The sequence below is a fragment of the Podarcis tiliguerta genome (assembly GCF_965153285.1).
Source record: "Podarcis tiliguerta genome assembly, chromosome: 1".
In the NCBI taxonomy this organism is placed as follows: Eukaryota; Metazoa; Chordata; class Lepidosauria; order Squamata; family Lacertidae; genus Podarcis; species Podarcis tiliguerta.
This window is the reverse complement of record NC_139534.1, coordinates 27,576,019-27,588,979: the sequence shown is the minus strand read 5'-3', so window position 1 is coordinate 27,588,979 and position 12,961 is coordinate 27,576,019. Positions and strand designations below refer to the sequence as shown.

Genomic DNA, 12,961 nt, shown 5'->3' with positions numbered 1-12,961 from the left:
CTTCTTTTTTAGTTAGCTGAAGGATAGTTGTAAAAATAAATAAATAATCAAATATACTCACTGAGACCTATCCCCTCAGGATCCCAGTGATAGTCTATGGCTTGGATGTGCTCCTCATTTTCAATATAATCAGAATACTGCTCAGATGACATATTATACCTTCGAATGCGGACGTTGTCAGGCAGGAGTAATATTGGTGGGTTACCTGAAAAGACAGTTAATACATTTTGTCACTCTTGTGTTTAGCAATTATTTCCATCAGGGAATTCAGGGTAAATAACTGATGTGTCAAAGTTTCTGCTTCCATTTTGAAGAAAAAAAATTTTCTGAAACTCTTGGACCACTTTGGACTGTAAAATTTAGAGGCTGTTCTGCAAATATTCGATGTTTCCCTTGCTATGGATTTTAAATCCTTGCTATCCCAGAGTTATATTTGGTAGCAAGTTTCTTCAAACCTTCTTCAAAGGTGAAGGGTGTCAGGATCCAAAACATTGTTTTTATATCAGTCACTCATGCAGACCTAATGAAATTGGATGACCCGTTTTATCTTAGAATAGCAGTCCCCTGTACAGTAACACAAACAGCTTTCAAAAGTTGCCTCAGTTTCAAAAGTACCTTGCCACACGGCATGAAGATGCTAAAAAAAAAGGGCACCATGGACAGGGCATTTTTTGAGTGATGTCCTGACGGTAGAATACCCTCTAAGGAATGGCTGGCTGGCACCTATATTGTGATCTTTGAGACACCAGTTGAATTCCTGTTAACTGTTTATTTATTTTAGTAGTATTGTAGATCAGGGCAGCATTTCCCCCCTCTTTCCTGGTTTTTAAGCTGGGTTTTTTGGCATCATTTTTGTGTTTCCTGGGGTGTGCTTCTAAGCATTTTCTTTCCTAAATTATCTTTTTAATCAATTATGAAAAATCCCTTGTGTGAGTCTTAACGGACTAGCTATATAAGCCTTCTGATTTTTCTTGATTGCAATTCTGGGCGGAAAAGATATAAAAATAACCTGGATGGAGAAGTTATAAAAAAAATAATCTGTTCTAACACACTATTTATCATGCGTGTTAACTTGTCTACCTCTGCTTCCTTTTCTTCTCTTCGTTCGAGGCAAGATTCCACCTCCTCAAATTCTATCACTCAAGAGATTCACTAGCTTTGTTTTGGCATTCACCTAAACTTACAAAGGGTTAAACCATGGCCAGAGGAGGAACATACACTCAAGTCCTACCCAAGAAGCATGGGCTGCTCTTCAGATCCTTACATGATCAGAATGAAGAGCAGAAGGTTTTTAAGCCTGCTTTGATTGAACGTGCTTAGAAACTTGCCCCATGATCAAGAACCCTCACAAACCAGGGTTCCTGCTACTCACGGGGAGTATGAACGAATCATTCTCGGGGATGATTCACACTCTGGCCGGCACTTTCTTGATCTCCTGCCTTCAGGCAGAAGATATAGAAGCATGATTAGTTGCACCAACAGGGTAAAGAACAGCTTTTATCCATGGGCTGTTAGGCTGCTGAATGAAAAGATAACAACAGGGCAACTGGCATTCGGGTTTGGTGGGTGGGTGTCAGTAAACGAGGGGAATTAAGACTAAGAGAGCTGAGTGGGGGGTGCTCGTGTAATTTCACTGTATACAAGTTGTACAAGTGACAATAAAGTATTTCAATTTCTCAGCACCTTCTCCCTTGAAAACCCTCTTCAGACCTTCACACTAAACAGTGTGACAATCTGAAAAGCAACTGAGGGGAGGGGGAGACATTTGGGGTGGGGCTTACATGTACAACCCTGCCCCATCCACAGATTGACCCAAGGGTGCCCAAACTTTTTTCAAAGAGGGCCAGATTTGATGAAGTGAACATGCACGAGGGCTGACCAAAGCTGTTGAGCTTTTTTAAGGATTGAAGTTGCTGAGGTGTTTTTTTTTTTTAGGATTTTAACCCCAGGACATATACTGCCACAGAGGCTGGATTAAATCGACCAGTGGGCCGGATTAGGCCCCCGAAACCGACTTTGGACATGCCTGATTTAACCCTTCATGCGGTCATACAAATACATTCTCCGCTGACTCTCTTTTATGATGGAATTCAATTGACTGGTCTTATAAAGGGTTTATCTTTTTTCTATCTATGCTCCACAGTCCATGAACCTATATTCAGGTAGGTACCATGTTTGTTTGACGCATTTGAGATATATATATATATAAGCTTTCGTGTGCATGCACACTTCATCTGTATCTGAAGAAGTGTGCATGCACACAAAAGCTTATACCAAGAAAAAACTTAGTTGGTCTCCAAGGTGCTACTGGACAATTATTTTATTTTATTTTTTATAGTCCATGGACCATACATGACAGTCTGTCAGCAAAGTGTCTTTGATTTATATCAATATAATCTGCCTTTAGAGAAATTACTACAGCTAATATTCTCTTGATGACAACCAGCTACATCATGAACAGCCCTTTTGTTCTCTGGAAATGTGCAAGGCTATCTGTGAGGGCAAGAGACAGGACACTGAAGATGTCACAGATAAGATCTGGTTTGTTTTCAGATTCAGCGGCATACCAGCAGTCAAATGGTTTTACTGAGCCTTACAATCATGATTCTACACAAATGAGTTGGGAAGAAGCGAGCAGAAGACAACAGACAGCAATGCAATGCAGCATGGTGGCCAAGAAAATAAGAAAGATTTGTTTCTGAAGACAGTTCATGGTGCTTAGTTTTAATTTAATTTGGCTCTAATGGAAATGCTGGCTGAGCTTACCACTGGCAGCACACTGGTCTCCCTGCTGATCCCCAACAGATCTGAAACCCTCTGCACAGAAACACTCGTAGCTTCCTTTGGAATTCTTACAAATCTGGGGGCATGTTCCAAAGATCTCACACTCGTCAATATCTGAAGGCAAAGAGAAAGTGTTATGAACTTAATGACAAAATAACTGCCTTGTTGTCGCAGCAAAGGCCTATATGATGTATCTCTCTTTTTATCACAGGAATAGGCCTCTTTAGCTTCTCTTGACTCTCTTTCTTGTCTCCCTTGCTTTGCTCAGGTCCTTTTCTTTTTTAAGCCCAGGCACCCAAGTTCTGGGTCCATCCCTGCCCAATATGCAACTCATTTTCTCTCTCTTGCCTTTTCTATTTCCCTTTTTTCTTTTTACCATGGTCCATTCCAATTTTCTTCCCCTTCCTCTTTTCTCTCCCTCATTTTATGAATATTCAGACTATGAGCTTACAAGAATGGAACCTGTTTTATCTTTTTGTGCATAACGCAACATTAAGAATAATGACAGCAGCGGTAGCCATACAGCGCGAGCCTGTAAAGACGTATGTGCACAGACATTTTATTCCATTCATTGTTCTTTGGATCCAATCCAATGCACTCTGCAAGCAGACACTGCTTTTCAGTGAGAAACTACAGTAGCCATTCCAAAGAAAATGAGTCTTCACAGGTTTGAAGAAGAAACCTACACCAGCAATCCATCACACAGAGAAGTATCACCCTAACTTTGGTTAGGCTCCAAAGAGCAACACAAGGGAGAGAGAAAAACAATGAGATCCAAGACAGGAAGGTGGTTAAGTTATCTAAAATGTTTTAGGAACCTGCACCTAAATGCCATGAGAAAAATAGGATTCCACATAAATAAACAAAACATCTCAGTGTGATGAAATGCTTAGAGAGCTGGCACAGAATGTTTTATCAGTGCCATAATGAAAATGATGAGAGAGTTTATTAAAGCTGAGCAATTTGGAGATAGAACTCTATTTCAAGATGAAAGGTACCATCACAGGTATTTCTGTTCAGTTCACTGGGGCTGTATCCAGGTCTGCAGGTACATATAAATCCCCCTTCGCTTAAGTTGGTACAGTTGTGTTCACAGATATTTTCAGCACAGGTCCTACCCGTTCCAGAATCTAAAGAACAAAACAAAACATAGGTTGCATTTTAATGAGAAACTGAACCAATTTCTCCCTCACCTCTGGTCCTCAATAAAAATAATAAAAAAAGATTCAGATCCTCAAAATGCATCTACTGAACTCCTGAAATCTCTTGAAGGTTGCTGGCTTTTTGTTTTTTGTTGTTGTTTTGAACTATGAAGGAATATTCCGAGGGCCTGATTTCCTCCGCTGTTTAAAATTCTTTACAAATAGAGTCCGATAGGACCTCTCCTCCTTCACAGCTGGCCTAAGCAAAATATGCCAGTAATGTAGGGATGCTGCCGGCATCCTTTTCTTCTGTGGGATCATGTGGGCTTTAGCTCACATGTTCTTTGAGTTGTGTTGTGGATGGAAGGGGCTCACCCAGCCCTTCAGATACATTAGGATCATCACTGCAGCAAACATCCAAGAAGAGGGATGGAAACAGATGAGAAGGTGTAGGGAGCGAGGGAGGCACGCACATCAGGTATCAAGTACAGAGGACTGGGGGAGGAAGAAGGCTGGGTTTGCATTCCAGGATTTATTCTGTTCCTGAGGATTTCTCAACATTTCCCAATAACATGGGCACACGCAAAGCTCTCGCCTCAACATTGGTTTTCCTCCCCATAACAAACGTACAGTTTGAACTCAGTGCAAGCTACTGTGGTACTTACTGCAGCCTAATTCATCAAAGTGGTCCCCGCAATCGTCATAATTATCACATACGTAGTGTAGTGGGATGCAGTTTCCATTGCCACATTTGAATTCCTCAGTAGTGCAAGGCTTAGGAGTGGGTTCTCTGCCTGCATGAAGATAATGCACACACATAGCTCCTCACACAAACATATATCCTGTTTTATAGCATGCATATTGCAGACGTTGCTATACAAACTGTGTTAGGGCAACTTGGCCCGGTCCCCTGTGGTGGGCTCCCACACACACCTCAGCTTTTGTCTTTCCAATACCGTTAAAGCTACCTGTCCAGTCTTGAGAGACACTCACAGGGAAATTCCAGAGTTGGGCTTGATTTACTGTTAGGCTGAAGAGCACGCATGCTGCCAGAGCTCAGAGTGTGCTCAGTCTCTGGCTGCTAAAGCCCCCCCACCCCCGATCCCTGGCTTACAAAGCCTTTGCAAAGCATCTGTTAGCCTGAGAATCAGGCAATTCTTCCCCGTCTTAGATTTAATCTGAGCCAATAAAGAATCCAGGCGCTGTCAAAGCTTGTCTTTCGTTTCAGTTCCTCTCTCAGAGCTCAGCTTACAGAACTTCAACAGCATCCCTGTAGCTTACTTATTCATATCACACACATCTATAATGTCTGTATCTGAAATCACTGCCTTCCCACACTTTCCCCTCCTTTGATCCAGATTTTTTTATCGTATCAGGGATACTCAGAAAATTAGAGGTTATGAGAAAACCCACACTGAGGGAGTGGAAAGTATGAGAAAGTAGTGAACCAGAGGAGAATTTCATATAGACAACGGAGAATTCATGGAGGTACTAGCCACACTGAATGACAGTATGGATGAGGCCATGTTTCATTCATGGCTATAAAGGTCTACAGTATATTCATACTACTGGTAATGAATACAGTGGTACCTTGGTTTACAAACTTAATTCGTTCCGGAAGTCCGTTCTTAAACCAAGGTGTGCTTTCCCATAGCAGCAGGGGACTAAATTTACACTCAACAGGAAGCGGAACATGTTCTGCTTCCAAGGCAAAGTTCACAAACCAAAACACCTACTTCGCTGTTCTTAACCCAAGGTACCACTGTAATTGGGGAATAATGACATATTTCTTGAAAAATACAAGCCACTGCATGTTCCTTTTTATCTAGCTAACATGTTTGTGATTAAACATTAAAAACAGTAGGATCTAAGAGCAGCCTTAACCTAGAATTACTGTCGATCATCTTTAGGCACATTCATCTCTTAATTCCTGAATGTTATGCACACTGATAGACCTACAGTGCTCTTCTTTCTCATCGCTTCCATCTCCACAGTCGTCCTTTTGGTTGCACAGCTCATGGCTGTAGATGCAGCGGTTGTTCCCACAGCGAAAACGGAACGGTTGTTCACACGCAATATCCACTGAAAATAAAACAGGCCAGTGATTTCTAACTTGGTTTATAGGATACAAATATAAAAGCTTATTTTAAAAGGTGATCAAAATGCCAGGCAGCAATCCTAAACTATAATGATTTGTTGTGATGTTTAAACCAATGCCAGTGTTACACTGGCCTTCATCAGGGCAAAAGGACTGAAAGATCCTGCACTCTCCCAGAGTTCCTCCCATCTCTCTTTTGGTACCTTGGTTCTCTTGATATCATCTGGCTAATGTAAAATGATGTGTGTTAACACAAATACACGGGTCCAGAGCTCATTCCTGATCTCTGAATTCTAGCTAAAAGGCCAAATACAGTGGTGCCTCGCAAGACGAAAAGAATCCGTTCCGCGAGTCTCTTCGTCTTGTGGTTTTTTTCGTCTTGCGAAGCAAGCCCATTAGCGGAGTAGCGCTATTAGCGGTTTAGCGACTATTAAAGGTTTAAGGGATTAGCGGATTAGCTGCTAAAAGGCTATTAGCAGCTATTAAAGGTTTAAGGGATTAGCTGCTAAAAGGCTATTAGCGGCTTAGATCAGCTGATAAGCGGCTTAGATCAGCTGTTAAGCGGCTTAGATCAGCTGTTAAGCGGCTTAGCGAACAGCTGTTAAGCGGCTTAGGGGCTTGGGGAAAAGGGGGGGAGGGGGGGGAAAACCCAGGAATCGCAAGGCATTTTCGTCTTGCGAAGCAAGCCCATAGCAAATTCATCCTGCGAAGCACCTCCAAAACGGAAAACCCTTTCGTCTAGCGGGTTTTCCATCTTGTGAGGCATTCGTCTTGCGGGGCACCACTGTATAATAATCATGTTCCTTTACACCCACATTGGCCCCACTGAACCAGTCACAAGATAGGCAAACTCTGTGAGGTTCTCCTGGCCCCGAAACATTTAGAGTTTCCAAAGGGGAAACAGACTGCATTTCACTGGCTGTGTTAGGACTTTAGACATGCACTGAAGTTTCTGTAAGAAAGGTACAGGCCAGAATCCTAAAGGCTTGTGTTTCTCTTTGGGCAGCCCACCATACCACATAACAAACTGCTTTTGAAAGCCAAGGGGAATTTCAAAATGATCTTTTGACATGGCGCAGCAATTGGGTACCAAGAGCCTTTGTTTCAAACGCATCCAGCTGGATATGCCCAGCCCTTTGGCATGCGCTAAGAGAGATGTAGGGGGCGGGGTTCAAGGTGGGGTCGATTCAGGCTTTACAATTTTTTCCTCTAGCTTACAGCATAAGTTAAGTTCTTCGTCTGAGCCATCTCCACAGTCGTCATCACCGTCACACTTCCAGTATGGCTGAATGCATACATGGTTTCTGCACTCAAACATTGTGCGTGGGCAGTACGAGCCATTAGGATAGCGGGTAGCTGGAAAACAGAAACGCCTTCTTTTAATATCACAATCTACTTGTCCTCATAATACTATGCAGACCTGTACCCACTGCTTTGTGGGGCATCTTCGGGAGAAGGAGTAAATAAACCCTACACAAATCCAGAGTGAAATCCCTAAGATGATTGGATGGTGCCTGTTATGTCTCCTTCTGGCAACTTCTGCAGCCAAGCTGGTGTCAAACATATTGCTCTGCTTCCCTTTGGACCACATCAGTGAGGCCAAGAGGTGAGTTCTGTCGTCTGAATAGCCCATGATCTCCATACACACTGCCCAGGCTTGCAGCCCGGAGAGGTCACTTTGGTGCTGCTGACACAGCAAAAACAGTTCAGGAGGCAGCAAGTTACAAGTTACCAGTCTCTGACCCATTTCAATTAATGGACTTAGGCATGCCTGTTAATTTCAATGGGTCCAATCTGTATACAGTGGTACCTCAGGTTACATATGCTTCAGGTTACATACGCTTCAGGTTACAGACTCCACTAACCCAGAAATATTACCTCGGGTTAAGAACTTTGCTTCAGGAGGAGAACAGAAATCGTGCTCTGGCAGCGTGGCAGAAGCAGGAGGCCCCATTAGCTAAAGTGGTGCTTCAGGTTAAGAACAGTTTCAGGTCAAGAACGGACCTCCGGAACGCATTAAGTACTTAACCCGAGGTACCACTGTATATCTTAGTTGGGTACAACCCTGTATCATTATTTAAGCTCTGTTTGGGAGCATTCAGCGTTTCTTGGAATCTTTCTAACGGCAGAAGAAGAGAAATACTAGGATGTTTCATTTCTCCCGCCCCACAGAAAGGAGAGGCTCATAAGGGATTTCAGTAAGTTTCTGCTCCAGATCTAGGCACTCACGGCAAGTTGCTTCATCAGAGAAATCCAAGCAATCGGCACTTCCATCACATCGGAAACGTTCTGCAATGCAATGCCCACTGTCGCACTGGAAATAACCTGGGTGGCAGGTCCTTAGCTCTACAAAGTAAAGTAGACTGGCGTCAAAATGGCTCTTTTACAAAAAGTGCTTTTGTAATGTCATATTTGTCAGTCTGAATTTCTTAGTGATGCGTAGAGATCTTTCCTATTCTAATGAATTCAAGAGGGTTCAGGAAGCTTCTCTGTGTGAAGCAAACAAGCAGAAGGTTCATGATGTTTGGGTTATTTCTGCCTTTCACTCCCTTTAAGGAGTCTCAAAGCAGCTAACAATCTCCTTTCCCTTCCTCCCCCACAACAGACACTCTGTGAGGTGAGTGGGGCTGAGAGACTTCAGAGAAGTGTGACTAGCCCAAGGTCACCCAGCAGCTGCATGTGGAGGAGCGGGGAAGCGAATCGGGTTCACCAGATTACGAGTCCACCGCTCTTAACCACTACACCATGCTGGCTGAGTACAGCTGGCTTAAACTGGTTATCTTTTCTGTCATGTTGACTATAAAAGTAAGGCCAGAAGGAGCCTGAGTTTCACTTTCTCTTTCTATCTCTTTTTCTTCTGGTGTGGTGTTCTGTACATAGTATGCTTAGTGTTAAGGTTTAGTCTTATTATAAGTTATTGTAAGTTAAGTCTGCTGCAACTGGATTTCTTATGGACAGTGCCAATGCTGAATGTAGTGGATTAGTGACCATTATGCTCTTTTGCCTTCAGTAGCAGTAAAGCTCTGCTGGATGAAATACAATTGCCTCTAGTCCATTTTTTGAGACTCCTGCAATGAACTTAAGTTTTTACTCTGCTAACTATACATTGGAGTTATACTCTGGATCAATATTGAGTAGAATTCCATGACAATATTTTCAATATGACATTAAATTTATTGCATAATCCTTTAGGACCACAGACAGGGCTTTTTGGTGGTGACCCCAACATGTTTCAAATTCTATCCCCAGGGAAATACATACTGCCTGGTCATTACTGTTTTTTCAAAGAACTGTGGTATTTTCATGATTTATATGCCCATTTTTACGGAATTGTGTGTTTTGAAATTTTATTTGTAAAAGTGAGGGCAACATGCCTTGAAAGACAAGCTGAATTAAAACAAACAAATAAACATGCTCAAATTGCAATACCCACCACAGTCTCGTTCATCTGAATTGTCCTCACAGTCATTGTCGTGGTCGCATATCCACCGAGAAGGAATGCAATGCAGGTTGTCACACCGATATTCACTTTCTGTGCACTCACGGGGACCTTGCAATAAAGAGATGCAGCATACATGAAACACGGGGTGTGTTTTTATGCTAAGATGTTTCACAAGCAACTCAGCCCTGCGCCCATTTATCCACTCCCAGTGGAGGCTAAGAGTTTGATTAAGCTATCCTTGCCGAATTCTAGTTAACAGAACTGGTACGTAAGAGTATAAAATAACAGTTTCAATGTTGGAAATGTCATCTCCTTGGCATTACATCTCATTATCTTTTGTGTGTTGAGGATTGCCCAGTGAATTTATTATTTACTGCTTAGGTGGATTTTGTGAAATGGATTTTGCAAGGGGAATTACTTGTCACAGGGATGGCTATTTTTAGCAATATGCTTAAACAGTGTTTCCCAAATTTGGGTCTCCAGCTGTTATCCCCCCCTACAATTCCCATCATCCTTGACTACTGGTCTTGCTAGCTAGGGATGATGGGAGTTGTAGTCCAAGAACAGCTGGAGACACAAGCTTGGGGAACACAGGGCTGAAACAACCACTATATATCTATACCTACCCTAAGTTAGAGCAGCATTTGTTTTGTTTCTGTAATGAGTGATTTTATATTATGGTTTTTTTAAAAACAACAGCCAACAACTGATAGGTAAGCAGTGAAACTTCACACACATGCCTACCTAAAGGTATCCATTAAATGTTACGGGTGAATCCTAGATTCCCACAATGAAGCAATATCCACCAGTGATACTTCACTTCATACCTTGATCCTGAGAAAACTGTACAAGCATGAAGATTTTTAAACATTTAACATGCACCTCATGTCAAACTTAATGCAAAATGCACCATTCAAACAGGCAGCCTTTGGCTGCAAGGCTATCAATAGTCGGAAAGGAAGGAAATATCTTACTGCAGTTTTGTTCATCAGATTCATCTCCACAGTCATTATCTCCATCACACTTCCACCGCAGTGGGATACAGCGATGGTTATCACAGCGGAAATCTCCCAAAGGATCGCAAGTAATCTCCTCTGCAACACACATACAGAGTTTATATTTGTCAATACACCAGCACAGACTAACATGCTATTCTCAAATATGAAAACAGGTACAGCAGACGTGGTACAATGAAATGTCAAGCAATTTAGATAGGTTTTCAAAGCTGCTTCTTAACATATATACTTTGTGGAAGAGGAGAAAAAGCTTCCCATAATCCAAGTATTCTCTCTGTGTCTAGCTTTTGCAAAAGGTAAACAGAGTGCTTTTCACTGCAATGCATGATATAACTATCACAAAAGTGGAAGACTTTGACTTCCCAAAATTAGAAAATCATCCTCCAGGCTGAGTATACCTTCAGTATACTCGGCTGATCAAATCTCTCAATCACCACATCTTATCATAATAAATGATTTAAAAAAAAGTGCTGAAGAAGCTGTAAAGAATACCACCTAGATTTTGGAAACAATTGCCAAGCACAACTCAGCTTTTGGCTGCATTTTCTTGTCACACTAAACCATGGTTTAGTAAAATGCACAAAAGGAGGAAGGTGCTGCCATGAGTTTCAGCCCCTGCCCCGGTGAAGCAAGAAGGCTTACTTTAGCAGCATTTATTTAACTTTCAGTTTAAAAACAAGCCATCTTCAAACCTTGGATTACGAGGCTTAAACTGTTTAAACTGACCACAATTATAGACAAACCACAATCTCTGGACCACACAACAAACTGAGATTCAGGAACACAAAAAGCAAACACTGTCAGAATCCTCCTCCTAGCAGTGCAGGGAAAGGAGATAGGGAAATGAAACTTATTAGTCTTGAGGCTTGTCCTTCCAGTTCTTGCATATCTCACCAAGCCATGTTTTGGTGTGACATGCAAATACAGCTAGTGTCTAGCTACCTGCAGCATTCATCCGCAAACACCACATTAAAGATGGCCAAAAGCAAAATATATACCACTGAAGGAGAAGAAATAACGATGGCAACAGCAAATCCAGGAGGCTTAAACTACAGGTGAAGGCAACAGCTAACAAGCATGGGGTGAGTGGGAAGCAAATTTGTCTCCCAGACAAAGCATTATGAACTGTTGCAAGCTGACCATGAAAACATATCTGAGCCTTGTCAGCTATGAAGCAGAATGTGCACCTATTTAACAGGGAAGGCTTTGCTGCATTGCTATGATTACTGTTTTTCCTTCTTCTGATGCCTTTGAAGCATCCAAAACGGATGCAACAAGAGGTGGTATAATGGTTTGATTTAACTAAAAGGGAAACTTTATTTAGTTTAAATCTACCTATCCTTTCACCTCTAAGTGCAACCATCATGGATGCTTCCAATGAAGTTCAAAGAAAAGACAGCAATGGTAATAATGCAGAAAACACTTCCCATTCACAAGTGTGAATTCACTTGTCATTCACTTCCCATAACACTGATTGCCTGGACAGTGTGACCCAGTGACCGAAAAACTGCTTCAGATAACTCAAGACATTCACATCAGCTATAGCCAAGACTGTAATTATAGTAAGTGACCTCCAAGGTTACATCAAATGACAAGCATCAATTAGAGTGACATGCTGCTAACAGGGTTTTCATTGCACCTTCATTTGCGGCCTAATTTGTGAAGCAGGTATAAATGCAAGTGCATGGAATTTTGGCCAAGGTCATTGCCACTGCTTCACATCTTGAACAGCGTCTGAAGTACACAATGATTTTACAGGTACATTTTGCAGGCCAAAAACGTACCGCAGCCTTGTTCATCGCTGTTGTCTCTGCAATCATTATGACCATTGCATACAGCCCAGAACGGGATGCAACGGTAATTTGTTCTACAGCTGAATTCTGTGTGGTTATCACAACGATAGGCAGGGCCCACTGAAATAAAAGGAAGAGTCAACATTTGAATACTTTGCCTTTTTACGACAGCTGCTGCACACGGCTGCCAAATACATTTCAGAGAATGTGTCACATGGGATAGACAATGTACAGACACCATGGCCTGCCCCAGATTTATTCATATTTAAATGTATAAAGGGCTTTTATACTTAAAATGAAAATGATAACATTATAAACTTGTTTTGGTGCCTGAGGCAGAAAATATAAACAGTAGCCATGGTCATTGGTATGTGGAACGCCCTCCCATCAGATGTCAAGGAGATAAATGACTATACAGTGGAACCTCGGTTCCCGAATGCCTCCGTTGTTGTACGTTTCGGTTCTCAAACGCTGAAAACCCAGAAGTAAATGCTTTCGTTTCTGAATGTTTATCAGAACTCGAATGTGCAGCGAAGCTTCCACTGAGTGCAAGAAGCTCTTGCAACCAATGGGAAGCCACGTCTTGGTTTTCAAATGTTTCGGAAGCCGAATGGGCTTCCGGATCGGATTTTGTTCAAGAACTGAGGTACCACTCTGCAAGTTTTAGAAGACAACTGAAGGCAGCC

General features: G+C 42.1%; 1 protein-coding gene across 1 annotated transcript in view; it reads right to left on the bottom strand.

Annotated features, from left to right (window-relative positions):
- LRP2 (LDL receptor related protein 2) overlaps window positions 1-12,961 on the bottom strand; it is a 144,549-nt gene that overhangs the window by 17,272 nt on the left and 114,316 nt on the right. The window contains 10 exon segments of the mRNA XM_083404211.1: window positions 62-205; window positions 2,767-2,898; window positions 3,783-3,914; window positions 4,592-4,720; window positions 5,886-6,008; window positions 7,243-7,380; window positions 8,254-8,370; window positions 9,458-9,574; window positions 10,441-10,560; window positions 12,267-12,395. Of these exon segments, the coding sequence (XP_083260337.1) occupies window positions 62-205; window positions 2,767-2,898; window positions 3,783-3,914; window positions 4,592-4,720; window positions 5,886-6,008; window positions 7,243-7,380; window positions 8,254-8,370; window positions 9,458-9,574; window positions 10,441-10,560; window positions 12,267-12,395 (1,281 nt within the window).